The sequence below is a fragment of the Aegilops tauschii genome, chromosome 2 (assembly GCF_002575655.3).
Source record: "Aegilops tauschii subsp. strangulata cultivar AL8/78 chromosome 2, Aet v6.0, whole genome shotgun sequence".
NCBI lineage: Eukaryota > Viridiplantae > Streptophyta > Magnoliopsida > Poales > Poaceae > Aegilops > Aegilops tauschii.
The window spans coordinates 285,600,078-285,618,937 of record NC_053036.3 but is presented as its reverse complement, the minus strand read 5'-3'; the positions used below and the strand labels follow the sequence as shown (position 1 = coordinate 285,618,937).

The window sequence follows — 18,860 nt, the reverse complement described above, 5'->3', positions numbered from 1 at the left end:
ATCAGAGGGTGTCTTCAGAATCTTCTGGTGCAGTAGGCGATCATCTGGCCGGAAGGGGCTCTCCGGGAGGAAGTATTTTCGAGAACCTAAAGTTAGATTTTAGCAAAATCATTTAACCCGGATAGAAGAGAGTTCACAGTCCCAGAGTAAAGGTCGAGGAATAAAATATCCTAATACCACCCAATGGCGATGTGGGCCCATGGGCCGCACAGCCATGTTAGTAAAAGTTTTGTAAAGTCTAGACTCGACTTCGGCCAAGGAGTGTGGAAGGGGAATTCCTACAGGCAGTCGGCTCTGATACCAACTTGTGACGCCCCCGATTTGACCGTACACTAATCATACACGCAACGTGTACGATCAAGATCAGGGACTCACGGGAAGATATCACAACACAACTCTAAAAATAAAAATAAGTCATACAAGCATCATAATACAAGCCAGGGGCCTCGAGGGCTCGAATACAAGTGCTCGATCATAGACGAGTCAGCGGAAGCAACAATATCTGAGTACAGACATAAGTTAAACAAGTTGCCATAAGATGGCTAACACAAACTGGGATACAGATGGAAAGAGGCGCATGCCTCCTGCCTGGGATCCTCCTAACTACTCCTGGTCCTCATCGGCGGCCTGCACGTAGTAGTAGGCACCTCCGGTGTAGTAGGAGTCATCGTCGGCGGTGGCGTCTGGCTCCTGGGCTCCAGCATCTAGTTGCGACAACCAAGTAGAAAGGAAAGGGGGAAAAGAGGGATAAAAGCAACCGTGAGTACTCATCCAAAGTACTCGCAAGCAAGGAGCTACACTACATATGCATGGGTATATGTGTAAAGGGCCATATCGGTGGACTGAACTGCAGAATGCCAGAATAAGAGGGGGATAACTAATCCTGTCGAAGACTACGCTTCTGGCCACCTCCATCTTGCAGCATGTAGGAGAGAGCGGATGGTAAGTTCACCAAGTAGCATCGTATAGCATAAACCTACCCGGCGATCCCCTCCTCGTCGCCCTGTTAGAGAGCAATCACCGGGTTATATCTGGCACTTGGAAGGGTGTGTTTTATTAAGTATCCGGTTCTAGTTGTCATAAGGTCAAGGTACAACTCCGGGTCGTCCTTTTACCGAGGGACACGGCTATTCGAATAGATAAACTTCCCTGCAGGGGTGCACCACATAACCCAACACGCTCGATCCCATTTGGCCGGACACACTTTCCTGGGTCATGCCCGGCCTCGGAAGTCAACACGTCGCAGCCCCACCTAGGCACAACAGAGAGGTCAGCACGCCGGTCTAAATCCTATGGCGCAGGGGTCTGGGCCCATCGCCCATTGCACACCTGCACGTTGCGAACGCGGCCGGAAGCAGACCTAGCCTAGCAGGCGTTCCAGTCCAATCCGGCGCGCGCCGCTCAGTCGCTGACGTCACGAAGGCTTCGGCTGATACCACGATGTCGAGTGCCCATAACTGTTCCCGCGTAGTTCGTTAGTGCGTATAGACCAAATGGCCAGACTCAGATCAAATACCAAGAACTCGTTAAGCGCGTTATTTTTAAGTATCCGCGGACGCCGACCAGGGCCAGGCCCACCTCTCTCCTAGGTGGTCTCAACCTGCCCTGTCGCTCTGCCACAAAGTAACAATCGGGGGCCGTCAGGAACCCAGGCCCACCTCTACCGGGATGGAGCCACCTGTCCTTTCAGCCCCCTCATCAGAATCACTTGCGGGTACTCTACGAGCTGACCCGACTTTAGTCACCACATGTGTCATGTATATAAAGTATATAGTATATACCCGTGATCACCTCCCGAAGTGATCACGACCCAGTAGTATAGCATGGCAGACGGACAAGAGTGTAGGGCCACTGATGGAACACTAGCATCCTATACTAAGCAGTAGGATAGCAGGTAGGGTAACAACTGTAGCAACAATGACAGGCTATGCATCAGTTTAGGATTAACCGAAAGCAGTAACATGCTACACTACTCTAATGCAAGCAGTATAGAGAAGGAATAGGCGATATCTAGTGATCAAGGGGGGCTTGCCTGGTTGCTCAGACAAGGAGGGGTCGTCAACACCGTAGTCGATCGGGGCACCAGCAGTGGCGTCAGTCTCGTAGTCTACCGGAGAGAAGAGGGGGGAAGAAACAGTAAATACGGAGCAAACAAAGCATCACAAAACATAACGAGGCAATACGCGGTGCTAGGTATGCCCTAACGCGGTAGTAGGTGATACCGACGAAGGGGGAAAACATCCGGGAAAGTATTCCTGGTGTTTCGCGTTTTCGGACAGATGAACCGGAGGGGGAAAGTTGCTAGTTTGCTATGCTAGGGATGTGTGGCGAACGAACGGGCTGCATATCCGAATTCGTCTCGTCGTTCTGAGCAACTTTCATGTACAAAGTTTTTTCATCCGAGATAGAGATTATTTAATATTAGTTTTAAAGATTTAATTCATTTCCAGTAATTAACAGAATTTAAATTAATTATAAAATGTAATTATGATGTCAGCGTGATCTCAGCATGATGTCATCAGTCAACCGTCTGAGACGTGTGGGTCCCGCTCGTCATTGACTGTTTAGTCTAATTAGGATTTAACTAATCTAATTACTATTTAATTAAACTAACTAGTTAATTAGATTAATTAAATAGGATTATTTATATTAATTAATTAATTAATTATTTTAATTATTATTTATTTATTTATTTTATTCTCTTTTTTATATAAAATGTTTAGGGGGCGGGGCCCAGCTGTCATAGGCCCTTGGGGCCATTGCGGGCGTGGGCGAACGGGCAACGGGCGAATGGCGCCTGGGCGGGCGCTTGCCCGCAGGAGGTGCGGCGGGGCGAGGCCACCGGGCGACGGCCGGTGTGCGCGGGTGGGCGCCGGCGAGGCCATAGCGGGGCAGGGCCGTAGCGAAGCGGGCGGTCGCCGGAGGAGGACGTCGGAGCCGTGGAGGGTGCGGCCGGACCACCGCGGGGCAATTCGGCCAGCAGTGGCGTCGGGGCGGTGCGGGAGCCGCGGTCAACGGTGAGCGCGGCGGCGCAGGCGAGCGGCGACGCCCCAGAGCAAGGTAGCAGCGGAGCTGCGGGAGGCGGACACGGCGAGGGCGCTAGGCGGTGCAGTGGGATTCGAGCGCGCGCGCGGGGAAGGAGAGGCCGGGGTCTCACCGCGGGGGGTAGGGTCCAGGGCAGCGGGGCTCGGGGAGGTAGACGAGGACGACGGCGGCGTGGAGGAGGCAGTCCGGCGAGGAGGGGCTTGACGAATCTGGCGAGGGCGGTGACGTGTGCGGTCGTCGGGGCTGAGGACGTGGACGACGAGGTCCAGCGGTGACGGGGTGGCGACGGCGAGCGATGGGGCGCGGCGTCGGGGTCGAGGCGATGGGGGAGTCCGGCGACGGGGTTGGGGCGCTGGCGTCGCAAGAGGGGGGGAAGCAGTTCGTCCCCGATCCAGATCGGATCGGGAGGGAGAGACATGGGGAGTGGGGGGGAGTGTGCGGTCGGGGTGGTTAGGGTTTGCCCCCTGATGGGTTATGGAGGGGGTTGGGCCGGTTGGTGGGCGGGCCGGTTGGGCAGGGGGGTCCTTTTCTTTTATTTCGTTCTCTATTTTGTTCTCTTCTTTTTACTTATTTTACCTTTACTGTTTTATTTTTTAGTCTCATCTTATCTAAGTTTTATAAAAACATAAAAGTAGTACCAAAATTAGTATTACTAATTATACCTCTGTTACTAAAGTTTAAACCCCTAAGTAAAATATTTTAACATTTTATAATTAACAAAAGGCATTTATTAAATTGGCCATGCTGTTGTTTCATTCCCATTTGAGCATTTAAACATTTTATGAAACCGTGGTTTCTCCACCATAATTACTTATGCATTATTTGGCTCACTCCGAACATTTTAGTTTTTAATATTTCAAAACTTTAATTGTTTGACTTGATTTTGAATTTGAATTTTGAATCGGTTTTTGAACTAACCCGAGATTAACTACAGTGACAGAAGTGACGTGGCATCATTAACGGGGGATTACTGTAGCCTAAGTATCCGGGCGTCACATCAATCTCCTCATCGGTGAACGGCCTTGTGAGTTTCACATTGATCTCTTCAGTAACAACACCTTCAATATGTTGCATTACTCGCTGCCCATCCCTTCAACCTTCAGAAGCAAAAAATGGGCATAAAACTGTGCTGCCATCCTGCGCATTCCTTCATCATCTATGCATTTTGTCCCATCATCCCTCCTCAGGCCTTTCACCGTGTTCTTCCGTCTGCGATGCGAGGCCCGGTTTTGGAAGTATTGCGTGTTCCTGTCCCCATCAGTCAACCAGTCAATCCTAGATCTCTGCTTATAATACACTTCCTCACGTTCATAGAGTTCGTGTAGTTGGTCCTCGATGTCCTTAATCTCCTGCCTGTATCCAGTTCGTGCAGCTCGCTCCTTTGGCTCAATGAGTTGCCCTTTAAGATGAGCGATCTGCCTCTTAATGGAGCCAAAAACCGTTCGGCTCCACGCATGCATGGTCTTCGACGCAGCTCTCAGCCGGTAGCACATCGTCTCAAGATTCCCCCCTTGGTGATTGGTTGCATGGCCCTATTCCCATGCAACGCCCACCATCCCGTCGTACTCTGCATGTCGTGCCCATGCAACTTCATATAAAAAAGGCTGCTGTCCCCGCTCCCGTCGCTCGGCCAGTGTCGTTGACACCCTGATGACAATCGCTTGATGGTCAGATTCTTCAGTCATCACGTGTTGGACCTCGATTTCTGGGAATAACTGAGCAAAATCTGCATTACACTTTCACGTCTTGGACCTCCCGCTTGTTATCCCACGTGAATGGGTACCCCTTGAATCCCAAGTCTGCAAGTCCGCAGTCGGACATGCAGTCCTCAAACAGCGCCATCTGGTTTAAGCTCCTTGGGTTGCCACCTTGCTGTTCATCTTGTCTCAGGGTCTCATTAAAATCACCGGCGCAGAGCCACGGGAGGTCATCTTGGGTTCGAAGATAACGGAGCACATCCCAAGTTTTCGTTCTCTTGTCCACGTATGGTTCCCCGTAGATTCCAGTGAACCTGAAGGGGACACCATCTATTGTAATCTTTGCATCAATGTAATATTGGCACCACGGCCTCACTGAAACGTCCACATGATCCCTCCACCACAAAGCTAGTCCACCGCTTTTGCCCTTGCAATCTACTACCACTCCATGGTGGTAGCCCAGACTCCACTTTAGTCTCTCCATCGCGCCAGCCCTTTTTTTTGTTTCTGATAAAAACACCACCTCTGGGTTGTACGACCTCACCAGGTCCCGTAGTTCGCCCACTGCCAAGTCCAACCCCAGCCCTCGGCAGTTCCAGGCTAGGATGATCATTGCTCTCGGCGGCCCCGCGCCCTGGCAGGGTCCGCCGTTATCTCGTCATGTTCTGATATCCGCTCAAAAACAGAGTTAGTCTTTTGTCTAGTGTCCCTCATGAAATTGTTGTGACCTTCATGGTTGTCACCCACCTCTTTGGCCACCCACATCTGACGCGGCCGTCTCTTTCTCGAGTTTGGGGTGACATTTGCGCCGCTACCTCTATCTCTCTTCTCCTCATGAACCTGCCTGGGCTTCCTAATATAGTATCCCCTCCTTCTCTCTCCAAAGTAGCGGGGTCTGTATGCATACATCCCATCCATATCTCTGTTAACCGCTCCACGTTCCCTCTGTCCTCTTACCTCATACTGCATTTGTTCATACTCCCTTTGTTTCTGCTGGGCCTTGAGCTGTTCCCTTAGGCCCCTCTCCTTCTTTCTCTCAATTTCATGCCTGAGATCTCTTTCTTCTGGCCACTCGCCCCTGAAATGATATTTCAAAGGGCTAGTAAGCTCCGCTTGGCCCTTGTTTCGCTGCCCGCCAGTGCGGGATCTCTCCGGCCTGTCAAACTCAGCGTTCAGATTGCGTTTTGTTGGAACATCTTTACTCCTCCCAAAGCTTTCCTGTTCCCTGCCACCCCCCCCGACTGGGTGCTAACAAAGCTGCTGTTGCTATTTGCCCTCCCCCCTTTTGCCTCATTCTTGGAGCCAGTGCTCCTTCCTGGGGAAGCTCTTAGCCAGCCCCCGAATGCGCTGACTTATCAACCGGTGGTTCACATTTTCCGTCTACATGCACAAGCCTTCCACACTCGAAACAAAAGTGCGGGATCTTCTCGTAGTGGAAATTAAACCACGTGCCAAGCCTGTCCTCCTGGGATGTTTTGAGGACAAAACCCCAAACCAGCGTTTCAAATATTGAGATTCTTACCCTAACTCGCAGCTGATTGCCTCTGGCCATCCCATCTTTATCGACATCTACCTTCACCACCTCCCCAAGCCAATTGCCCAAAGCTTTTTCGAACACCTATGTTCTTTTGCCCGGTGGTAGATCTGTCACTCTAACCCACACGTCCACTTAATCAAAGACCATCTCCCAGGGTCGTATGTTGCTCTCATACTCTTTCAGTACCAGCACAATGAAATCGTATTGCCACCGCCCGTTTGTCATTGCGTGCCTCCAATCTCCTTCGCTGCCAAAGTGGACTGCAAAGATATTGTCACCCATATCCCGGAACCTTGCTTCATGGTGTAGCCCCCATGCCCTCTGCATTGTTTTTTCAAGCACGGTCCTGTTGATCGGCCTCGGCGAGAACGCCTTCCCCACCGCTGACCACTTCATGTTCTTGGGCAGGATCTGATCTGGTTCCTTGAAGACGAAACCTTCCGCCTCCTTGTCTAGCAGTACCATCCCTCCCAGCCTTGCCGAGAGGCTCGACGTGGGATCCGGCGTCTTGCTCATGACGGGGGACTTGGAAGATCCCCCACTTACCGCTTTGCCCGGGGTCGCTGTCGCCCCAGGTGAAGCCATCGCCGCCGGAGTCCCTACGTTCTTCTCCTTCACCTTCTCCGCCATAGCACCGCATCGTGGGGAGAGGCTCCGCCAGTCAGCGTCGAGGGTGACGCAGTCGCCGCCCTAGACACCACAGTATACACACCACCTCCGCCACCGAAACCCTAACCCTAGCGCTTGGAGTAGATCCACTCTCACATAGTATCTAGGAGCGCATGTTGCAGCTGGATCTTATTCTGTAGCCGGCTTCTCTTCTCTCTCCATGTCAGTAGAAAAACAATAATTTAATCCTTATAGCCTACTAAGCTTATTGTACTTGCTCTCAATGTCGCTGTTCGTAGCCAAAGCTAAGTGACCAATACCTCCCTGACACATCACCTGAGACTAGCCACAGTGGGAGTAACTTCAGCAGTAACATCAAGTCCAACTCAGCAAATTTGCTTCTGTGGCAATGAGTTAATGAGGAGAGAGGGAGTTGTAGTAACTTAGCTAGTTACTGTAACATCACATGTTCCAATGCAATATGAGTCTATAACATAATAAATGAAGCTTTGCATGTTACCATACTTATGTTACTATCCACTATGAAGATAGTAATATAGTCTAGGGATATGTGTATGTTACTAGCATATGTTACTCTCCGTTGTGGCTAGTGTGAGGCGATAGTGGCGGCCACGCCGACGCCGAGACACGTCGTCCTCCGCTCACCCACCGAACCGATCAACGAACATTCTTTCCTTCCCACTGACACCGCATCGCTCCCTGCAAACACTCACTGACATGTTGCCGTAGCCACGATCGGCCCTACCGCGCAGGCGCAGCGAGGCTTCACGCCAAGTCGTCAGGCGCAGCGAGGCTTCACGCCATTCTATTATCTCTCTCTCTTCCCCTTCCTTGCTTTCCTCTGCTTCCTGTCGGTTCGTGTTCGTCCGTATCCTTTTTGCGTGCGTACAAATATAATACTCGCCAAATTTCTCGGAAAGGAGCCCCTTGCCATCCCCGCTTCAATTCCCACCTCCGACCAACCGATTCTTATCCAGTTTCTGCTTCTGCCGATTCGATTCAATTCAATTCGGCCCTTCCTTGCCCGATTGGATTTGGATTCGATCCGCTGTTGCTGGTTCGAGCTTCCAGCGGGGGACCTGGAATCTGGTGGATCTGATTTGGTTTCTCCGCTCCGCTTCACTGGTCCGCAGCAAATCGGTCGCTACTCCGCGGATTAGCCTCTCTTAGTTTTCCTTCTGGTTTCCTACCATTTCGATACGCTCGTCCGGATCTTTGGATGATTCCGATCGATTTCGCACAAAAACCGCCGATTTTTCACCCCAAGGACAGCGATTCCTCGTAGCTGTGGCGGTGGATCCATGGCTGGGGAGAAGTCGCCTCGCGCTTTCTCCATGGAAGAGTTACCGGGCCACCTCATCGGGGAGGTACTGAGCTCCGGCAGGCTCGCCGCTGGTGACCTCGCCAGGCTTGAGGGTACCTGCCGCGCCCTCCGTCCTCTCGCTGAGCAAGCCGCGTCGCGGTTATGCGCAGCGCGCATGGCCTGCTCCGTCATTGGGCCTGCGGCTCGTGGGGAGCTCCTCGCAAGATGTGGCGGTAGCTGGAAGAAGGTGCTGAGGTTCCTGCAGTCAGTGGAGCAATCCTTCGATACCGTACATACCTCGTCCGGCAACGTGAGGACCCTTTCTTTCTCATTTACTACTGATATAACATAGGGAAAATGCAACCTTTTTGGTGAGTAGAGATGTTGGTCGTAATGATTGGGTTCACTGGGTTTACATTTGCACATATGGGAATTGGGATAAATTAGAGATACATTCGGTCATGCATGGCTCAAGGTATTCTGAGTAACCAAAGTAGGAAAAGAACACACACCCACATTTGGCTTAAAGTGGGACGCATCATATTCATCTTAAGACAAAGTGAACAGTAAAAACTAATTCATGATGAGAAACTTAGTAACCTTTCTGTCGTATGCACTCCTATGGCATATAATGCTACCATGGACATGACATGAAATCAGATGCATTCATTTCGAAATGATTTATTATGATGGCCTCTTGGTAAATTCTGTTGCCAATTCGTTCTATGTTTTAAGGTTTCTTACATTTTAAGCATGCATGTGCAACAAACGTATAACTCTAGGAAAAAATTGAGCCATCCATCTTGCATCAAGAGAACCCTTGTACTTTGGAGAACACGCATCTAATAGTTTACTCGTGCCATTCTCCACCCCGTCCCGCTCGATTTCCAAGCACATTTTCTTCCATTTCATATCAAACAAACATTTTGAGAAACATTGTGATATGGTTGTTCACTCCAGCCAGTGACATGACATGGGTCGACTTTGCTCTTCCCTAGCATATCATTTATAGGGTTTTCCCATGTATGAACTCACAAATAATCAGCCAGAGCCCATGTCCACTTGAAAGCTAACTGCAACCCTCCTGTGCGCACTTGAAAGGTGTATCCACGTTTGGAATGCTCTGGTGGCAAACATCTCAAGATACTCATGGAAAGAAGTTTGGCTTTTTCCTTGACCTGACCATATCCCACAAGTATCCAGAATGTTTGCCACATGACTGACCGTGCACATGTTCCTGTGGACAAGACTGTTCGGGCATTTAGCTGAATTTCATGCGTATTAGGTTGTTTTGGAGGGGGGTGCCAGTAAGTAAATGAATTAGCTAGGAAGTTATTTCTTTTTTGTCTACAACTTGTTTTGTTATTTTTTATTGGCAATGGCTTCTTTAGTATGGCACTGAAATGGTTGTAATTTTCTGATATTAGAAAATCATGTCCAAATTGGCTTCTTATCTATGTGAACATGTTGTATTGTTTCCAGATGCAAGTAGCGACAGGGAGATATCACACGCTCTTAGTCCATGACTCTTCGGTCTATTCTTGTGGGTCCAGTTTGTGTGGTGTGCTAGGACATGGTCCTGATACTACACAGTGTGTGGCATTCAGTCGGGTTTCCTTCCCGTCGCTTGCCCGTGTTGTTAATATATCCGCCTTTCACAACCATGCCGCTTTCGTTACAGAGTCTGGGGAGGTAACTGAGTTCTCCTTCATGGACGCTACATATTTCTTAACGATATAATTTTGTTACTTTTGACTTACTGTTTAAAGTTAATTCTCTAAGCAGGTGTTCACCTGTGGAGATAATTCATCAGCTTGCTGCGGTCATGGGGATGTGGGACGAACTATATTTCGGCCAACCCAAATACTAGCCCTTAAAGGAATTTCCTGCAAGCAGGTAAATCTTGTTATGTTGGTCAGCCCGTCAAATGTGGAGTCTTATCACTTAATTAGAGTCCTAGTTGATTAAGCAACTTTGTTAGGAAAGAGTCTGTGTAAAGATCATATTGGAGTTTGAATAGATTTACCAGCTTGTTGGTCAAGTATCATCTACCATATAAAGGGGCGACTCAGTGAAGGAGAGAAGAATATTGTCGTTTACTTTTATTTACTTTTCAGTAATTAGGGTTATGCCTAGTAGGTCCTTTCAATTTGGTATCAGATCTATCTGCAATGGCAGGCAAAGAAATCTAGATCGAGGTTGTGGAGCAAATGAAGATCATCAGGAAGCAATTGGAGACCTTCATACGGCAATGAGTGAGGACCAGGCGCCCCTCGCCGTGCTGGTGAAGCATGTGATGACGCTCGAGCAACGGTCGCCGGCCCTGCCCCCGCTACCAGATCCCGCGGCTGCAGCAGCCGCCCGCGCCGCCGCCTCCGTGTCCTTGGTTCTCCTTCCCAGCGACGTCGCGCTCCTGGTGCTTCCCCTCACCAACAGCACCTCTGCCCCCCCCCACCCCCTTCCCGCTGGGCAGATTGCGCACCCCCATCCGCTACCTGTTGTTGCAACACAACCATGTGGCGACTCCTGCCAACCACCACCAGCCGCCATCCCCCTTTTACCACCTCCAGCCATCTCGTTACTCGTCGCAGCTGCCCCCTAATATCAATCTGGGCCACTTTGCACCCCCACCTTACAGCTCAAATCCCATCCTATTTCCCTCCCAATTTTACCGCCCACCTACCAGTAGCAGCCCTACCATGAACAGCTTTACAGCAGCAGCTGCCGCAGAGCGCCGCTGCCTTCCCGTCTCCACCTGCCAACCAATTTCATACACTGTTATGGCCACGCCCCCCTCCACAATCCATCCATGGGTCCCGCCCATCACCTCCCGTCCGCTCCTGCCTAACCATCACGTAGGCTCAGGTTCTGGTTCCAGCGTGCCCGCCTTCCACAAGCTTGACATCCCAGCATATGATGGCTCAGTTGATCCTCCTGGTTGGCTCAATAGGTGCGAGCAGTTTTTTCATGGACAGCGCAAGGACGATGACGACAAGGTCTGGACTGCAGCCTACCACCTCAGCAGTGACGGTCAATTTGGGTACCTTCAGCTCGAGCGTGATTTCGGCATGCCAACATGCCATGTTCAGTTAGGGCCGTCACTTCATGCAAATTCCCTTGGGCGAGTTAGCGCGTCTGCCATTCACTTGTTCGTAGACTACTCCAGCAGATTTCTAGTGCTCATGTGTCACAACAATGAGCCATTGACAACCTACGGATTGCAGACAAGCTGTTTTTTGAGGGAGAGATGTTATGTGGACCAGCCCAGCAAACATGGGATTCTTTACCTGCCGCGAAGATGCAAATATAACGTTTTAAAACTTGAATGGCAACTGAATGGTTATACGAATAAATGGCCCAGCAGACCAGCTTCGATGCCGCAGAAGATTGATGTTCCTCTTCTAGTTCTTACTTCTTAGTCATGCGCCATCAACATGTCTGCAGGATCTTGAAAATCAGCTTCACATGTTATATATCCCTTTTGGTTTGCTAAACCACCTGATCCCTGTCTTTCACCCTTGGTACTAACTCTGGTTTCAGTTACATGTTAAATCAACATGTTGGTTGTCATATGTGGGATTTGTGTAATTTTTGTTACTGATTATTATTTCCATGTGCATGTGCTATTTTCATTGATTTATCAAATTGCTTAGCTCTTGTTCCAAGTGCTCAATTTCAGTTCCCCTTTTCTTTGTGATGCACAGCCCTAGTTTCATGTTATCTTGTTGTTTTCACAGGTTGCTACTGGTCTAAGTTTCACTGTGATACTTACAAGGAAGGGGCTAGTGTATACATGTGGAAGTAACACACATGGCCAGCTTGGTCATGGTGACACTACAGACAGGGCTGCTCCAAAGATTGTTGAATTATTCAAAGGTCCCAGTCCAGTGGTGCAGGTTGCAGCTGGTGCAAGCTATACATTTGCTGTGACTGATGATGGGACAGTTTATTCTTTTGGGTCTTGTACTAACTTCTGTCTTGGACATGGGGATCAGCACAATGAACTTCTTCCACGTGCAATCCAATCATTTAAGAGGAGGAACATTCTTGTTGTCCGTGTATCCGCTGGAGATGAGCATGCTGTAGCTCTTGATGCGCTGGGATATGTGAGTATATTGTTCAATGGACTTTCAACTATCTTTTTTGACTTCTATACACTCCAGACAGAAGTAAAAGTCGGATTTTTCTCTCCAGGTCTATACATGGGGTAGAGGCTACTGTGGAGCATTAGGTCATGGTGATGAAAATGATAAAACTAGCCCAGAATTGATTGTCGGCCTGAAGGGTCAAGTTGCTGTACAGGTCCGTTGAATTTGTTTACACAACACTTTCCTCCTGACTTCACTAAAGCATAGAAGAATATATTTTTATACTTGATTTGATCAAATTATCTAGCTGCGAAAAAGTAGTGTTATGCATTTTTCTGGAAGAAGCTCCAAAGCGATATGGGACTGAGGTTGCCTGTTGCAAGTACTTAACTCATCGCACGTGTTAAAAAAAAGGAAGAGCTATGCGGGAAATACCTGCTAGCTCTCGGTTCCACCGCCCCCCCCCCCCCCCCCCCCCCTGTTGTCTGACCATTCAATGGTCTGGAGATATGTGCAACATTATTTTTGAGGGTATATGTGCAACATTTAGTATACCAAGTTGTATTCCTCACATATCCCCCTTTTTTGATATTGAATATTCCTTTTTAATTGCGCCTTGGGCCCTTGCTCATAATGTATTTGTTGATGTATGATCGTCAAAACCAGGGTTCAGTGGAGACCCCCTTTTAGTTGTTCGGCCAGGGGCTAACCACGCATCAGTGTCTGGTACTTGATGGAGGCAGCAGCCCTAGTCAGGGTACTAGAACCATAGCCAAAAAGTAGTTCATGGAAGCAGTAGCCCTGGTCAGGGTGTCAGAGCCATAGTCAAAAAGTGGCACTGTATTGTCGTGCCAGTCTGATCAGCTGCCCCTCTTATCGCGCGCGGTATCGTGATACCGCCTTGCGACAGCATCATCATTCCCCTAGAATACATAGCGTGCAGCGGGATATGGTCGATAGCCTGCTTGGCATTTAATGCCCGGTCGGCCATGCTCCTGCTTTGCATTAAATGTGCTGCGGGCAAATTCACTTTTACCCAACCCAACCGCTTGAGCCCAGGGTAGCCACGCTCGGAGGCTTTGGCCGTGCTCGGTAGCCTGGTGGTGCTCAAATACATCAAGGTGCCACCGCTCATTTAGCTGTGCGAGGTGTTATGCTGTTATGCTCGGAGCATTTCTTCAACTCTTGTGAATGATTTATGATTTGCTTGATTGGCTCATAGCATAACTCGGAGCATTTCTTCAACTCTTATAAATGATTAATGATTTGCTTGATTGGCTCGTAGCATAACTGGACGAGGCCAAGCTTCAACATATTTTTGGGAGGCCCATTTTGGTGTGCTCGGGAGGGGTGGGGGGGGGGGCTGTTTTTGAGTACATTGACAATATTTACCACCGTGCATGGCAATATACACCAACCTCCATCTACTTTTTAGACTACTCATATTGGGAGTAATAACATAGTAACATGCATGCCACACAGGCAAAAAAGATGACATGGCAGGTAATTAAAGAGGAGAGACAAATGGATTAACATAAGAGCATGATTAATAGTATAGCCAACAACCGACTATATAAAGTTGCCATGTCACATATAGTCAACCTAATTGCCAACATGTATAGTAGCTAGTTGCTAAGTAGTAGTCCCTCCGTCCCAAAATAAGTGTCTCAAATTTGTACTACTAAGGTTGAGACACTTATTTTGGAACGGCGGGAGTACTATTTTTTAATGCATGGCCCACTTCACACTCTCACATTGTTTCTTGGAGTCTGTGTTGCAGCCGGTTGTTAATCTACAGCTCGCTTCACTTCTCTCTCTTCTCTCTCATCCAACTCAGCAGAAATATAATAATTTAATCCTTGCAGCCTGCTGATTGTGCTTGCTCTAAGAGCATGGTTAATAGTATAGCCAGCTGATGGCTATATGACTTCGCCATGTCATCTATAGCCAACCTTATAGCCGGCAAGTACAATAGTTACACATAAAGTTCTGCTACTTATTAATACATGTCCCACTTCCCACTCTCACATAGTGCCTAGGAGCACGTGCTGCAGCTGGCTCTTATTCTGTAGCCAGCTCATCTTCTCTCTCCTCTTCTCTTCCCTCCATGTCATCAGGAAAATAATATTTTAATTCTTATAGCCTGCTTACATAAGCTTATTGTACTTGCTCTAATGTGTTACCATCACATAGCGCTTCCCAATGAAAAATGATTACAAAGTAATAAATGAAGGTCTCTATGTTATCACACATATGATACTACCCACTATGGAAGTACCCCCTACGTTCACAAATATAAGATGTTTTGGATATTTCAATATGGACTACATACAGATAGAAATGAATGAACAAACACGGTAAAACGTATCTATATACATTCGATTCAGAAAGAAGTTAGAGCACCTTATTTTTGTGAACAGAGGCAGTACTAACATATAGACTAGTAACATATGCATATTACTAGTCTAAGTTATTCACCACTATGACCAGCCTTAGGGTATTTGCAAAGTGGACCCTTGAATCGCCCGCATACATCCGGAACTCGCTGTCCAGATGCAGTTTGCCTTTCAACGCCGCCCCGCATCGGTCCGCGGATCAGTCCGCTTGTCAAACCGCTGCCATGTAGGACTACAAGTCTCCGACACCCCCGGCCCACCCAACCCCGCGTCTCCATCTCTTGTGAGGCTTTGCGGGAGTCCGGACCGCTGTCATGTAGGACTCCGAGTCTCCGACACCCCCGGGCCACCCAACCCCGTCTCCATCCCTTCCCTCTTTCTCTACATCCGCTTCCTCCCGCGCCGCAGCCGCTGCTCTACACCCCTGGACCTCCACGACCTCCTCCGCTCCCGCCGCTTTGCCTATGGCGTTGGTCCACAACTCTCGTCCGTTTACCACCCGACAAGTGTTTGGTGAAATGCCCATGCTAAAGTTTTTGCCTGTTTGAGGATTCATGAGTACTTATACGAGCACTCGTTGAGTTGTCTGACGAGAAGGATTATGCGGATGAAACGGCGATGATGCAAGTGGTCCTTGTAGACGCGGAGCGTGCGGAAGAGCATGTTCTCAATTTCAAGGGATCGATCAAGGAGACAAGGATCATCAAGCATGGAACCGGAATAGGGCACGGGGCCATTTGATGCCGATGGACGACTACTTTGCCCTTGATGCCTTATTCACGGACAATTTTCACCGGCGCTTTCAGGATGCAAAAAATGTCTTTGATCCCCTCTACAATGGTGTCCGGTCCTACAATGATTACTTCATCTCGAAGAAGGATCCCGTAGGAAGAATTGGATTCTCTGGTTACCAGAAGTGCATGGCTGCATTGCGGATGCTTGCATATGGCACGGCCGTAGATTCATGGGACGAGTACCTCCGGATGTCTGAGAGCACATGTGGAGATGCCATGGTCAGATTTGTTGCGGCGGTCGAGGTGTTTGGACCTTAGTACTTGAGAGAACCAACTGTTGCCGACACAGAAAGGATCTTGGCAATGTTGGAAGCAAGAGGGTGGCCAGGTTTGCTCTGATCTCTTGATTGCATGCACTGGAGGTGGAAGAATTGCTCAAAAGCTCTACAAATAGAAGAATTGCCCAAAGCCCTACAAGGGCAATTTCAGAGCCATGTTAAGAAGCCCATCATCATTCTTGAAGCAGTTGCATCACATGACCTCTGGATTTGGCACCCTTTCTTTGGCATGTCCGGGTCTCACAATGACATCAATGTGCTGTAGCGGTCTCCATTGTTTGCTAGTTTGACTGAAGGGCAAGCTCCTCCTTGCAACTATACAGTCAATGGGCATCAGTACAATGACCATGGGTTACTATCTGATCGACGGTATCAATCATCCGTGGACTACGTTAGTCAAGACCATCTATGATGCAGTTGGTTAGAAAAGAGCTCACTTTGCCCAAAGACAAGGAGTTAGAAAGGATGCGGGGAGGGCATTTGGAGCGCTCCAAGCCGGTTTTGCAGTTGTTCGTGGACCTGCTAAACAATGGGATCATGAGACCTTGTGGGAGGTGATGACATGTTGCGTGATCACGCACAAAGATGATCGTGGAGGATGAGGGTGAAGATGTTGCCGGAGGTCTGGAATTTGAGAACATGGGTGTGATCCTATCCAACTATCAGATCAGAATCCGGCCACGTTTGATGAGTTTATTCAAATGCATCAACAAATTCGGCATCGAGCAACTCATGAGCAGCTCAAGGAAGATTTGATTGAGCATCTGTGATTGGTTAAATGGACAACTCGAGCATCTGATCGAGTTGAATTCAAGTTTTAACTATTTTATTTGAAAACTTAGTTGGATTGTACTCCCTCTGTAAACTAATATAAGATCAGTGATCTAAAAGATCTTATATTAGTTTACAGAGGGGGTGATATTTAAATTAAAAGTACTGTTGCATTTGAATATTTTCATTCATCGAAGATTTGATATGCTTTTATTTTGAGCTTGCGGACTTACCGGCCCATTTTCGGGGGCGGTGTTGGAGATGCCCTTAGCTTCTTTCGCAGAAGAATCACAATACTGCATTTAATGAGAGAAGGTCGAACATTGTACTTAAAAGTAGCAGGAACCAAAGCAACAACTACTAGTAGCAGACCTCAATTAGTGTTCATATTTTGTATTTAACACTAATTTAGATTACAGAACAATCACAAATAAAGTTGAGTCTATTTGAATTTCTTTCTAGTCATATTACTACTAATAAATTTAATAGTGTACCATTCATAAGTCTATGTTGAAAGTAGAAAATGGTTCCAAAAATTTACATTTCTGGAACCAACAAATTATTTGAGTTTTGAATCTCGCAATATAGGTGTTTTCCAATTCGTCTTCTAGTCAGGAGAGTGATGTTTGAAATTTGCTACATAATCCATATTTAGTTAATCATTGAGGAAACCATTTAGTGAAACATCTAGTCAGGAGAGTGATGTTTGAAATTTGCTACATAATCCATATTTAGTTAATCATTGAGGAAACCATTTAGTGAAACATCTAGTCAGGAGAGTGATGTTTGAAATTTGCTACATAATCCATATTTAGTTAATCATTGAGGAAACCATTTAGTGAAACATCAAAACTATTGGAGCATCTGCACCAATTCATTTAATGGATGTTTGACTGTATGGACAAGTTGCAGCATCTTCTCCTTATCCTATCTGTCGGGAATCCATTAGTTGCAACAAGAGCCCTGCCGGGGAGTAATTGTTTGTCAGATGTATTCCCTTTCGTATTTGTATATAACTGTCCAGGTATTGAATTATGTCTTACTTTATGCACGAACAAGAAAGTATCTCAGTGCTGTCCAGATTTCATGGGCGGCATTTACCAGCCGGTTCTGAACGTGCCCGTCCAGTGCTATGCTCGGCTTAAAGTTCATGCAAAGCATGAGACTGAAGTTGCATGTTCTAATGAAAATGTTGTTATCTTTCAATACTTTTACCAGCATAATTACACAAGTTTCATATGTAAAAGCTTTTGTGTTCGTGAATTTGGACAGGTATGCGCAAGAAAGAGAAAGACCTTTGTTCTCACTGATGAAGGCTCAGTTTTTGCATTTGGATGGATGGGCTTTGGGAGTTTAGGGTTTCCTGACCGCGGATCATCTGACAAAGTGATGCAGCCTCGCGTTCTCGACAGCCTGTCTGGTCATTATGTCTCTCAGATAAGCACTGGACTATACCATACTGTTGCAGTGACAAATAAAGGTATCGTGTTTGGTTTTGGAGACAATGAGCGGGCGCAACTTGGGCAGGAATTCATTCGTGGGTGTTTGAAACCTACAGAGATAATGTTCGACAAAAGTAGTATTGAGGATATAGCCATTGCAGCGCCTAGCGGGTAAGTTCAATGCCAAGATTGCCATTATACAAAAGTGGCGATTGCAGCCCCTGTCGGGTATATTCAAGGCTGAGATTACCATCTTATAGTCAATAATGATGAGCATATGTTTTCATCTCCGTAACTGTATTTTGTACTTAGATTTTCAGTGTTCTGTGAGAATTTGAGTAAACAAGAGATGTGCAGAAATGGAAAGTGTTGTAGTTAAAAGAGCATATAGTAAAGTAATTTGGCAAATGTATTAAATACTTGAACATGGAATGATTTTGTATATAAAATTGTTGGTGTGATTAATGTTTCCCATTTTATTTCTTTCCTTTTGTTTGGCTCTATCTACTGTTTGAAGCCTTTCCCTTTTTTTTTTGAAACATTGCTTGATAGCTTGATTCTCTTGCCTGTACTGCTTACAATGATTTGTTGTCTTCTGTATACTATTTACCGAATGATGTGTACGTTGGTGTGTGGTAACGGAAGAAGTGCGTGATATTATTCGCGTACACTACAAGGGAAGATATGACACGAAATTGCCATGTTTTCGTTGCTTGAAGGAGGAATTTGTGCTACTAGTTGCTGGAGCAACCCATATTATCTCTCCTCAATTTTCTTTGGTGATGTCTAAAAAATATAAAATAATTCATGCATGTGAAAAATTCCATCCAATAACATCATTTGTGGCCTAGATAAAAAGTAGACGAATTTTCATCGTGT

At 47.3% G+C, this 18,860-nt stretch overlaps 2 protein-coding genes across 2 annotated transcripts; one reads left to right on the top strand and one right to left on the bottom strand.

Moving 5' to 3' along the window:
- Positions 1 to 4,118: 4,118 nt before the first annotated feature.
- Positions 4,119 to 4,538, bottom strand: LOC109749638 (uncharacterized). The gene has a single exon (XM_020308589.1). The coding sequence runs from the start codon at positions 4,536 to 4,538 to the stop codon at positions 4,119 to 4,121; it is 420 nt and encodes a 139-aa protein (XP_020164178.1).
- A 3,168-nt stretch (positions 4,539 to 7,706) lies between these two features.
- On the top strand, positions 7,707 to 18,446 carry LOC109749629 (ultraviolet-B receptor UVR8). Its single transcript, XM_020308580.4, has 6 exons — positions 7,707 to 8,522; positions 9,695 to 9,904; positions 9,998 to 10,108; positions 11,950 to 12,318; positions 12,407 to 12,514; positions 17,812 to 18,446. Exons 1-6 carry the CDS (start codon positions 8,211 to 8,213, stop codon positions 18,154 to 18,156), a joined length of 1,455 nt encoding a protein of 484 aa, XP_020164169.1. The 5' UTR covers positions 7,707 to 8,210; the 3' UTR covers positions 18,157 to 18,446.
- Positions 18,447 to 18,860: the final 414 nt, after the last annotated feature.

Bases quoted from the DNA above. Each gene is read 5' to 3' on its own strand.
- LOC109749638 (XM_020308589.1), bottom strand. From the start codon at position 4,538: ATGTGCTACCGGCTGAGAGCTGCGTCGAAGACCATGCATGCGTGGAGC.
- LOC109749629 (XM_020308580.4), top strand. From the start codon at position 8,211: ATGGCTGGGGAGAAGTCGCCTCGCGCTTTCTCCATGGAAGAGTTACCG. The intron at 9,905-9,997 runs GTAACTGAGTTC...TTCTCTAAGCAG, and splicing joins TCGTTACAGAGTCTGGGGAG to GTGTTCACCTGTGGAGATAA. The intron at 12,515-17,811 runs GTCCGTTGAATT...GAATTTGGACAG, and splicing joins AGGGTCAAGTTGCTGTACAG to GTATGCGCAAGAAAGAGAAA.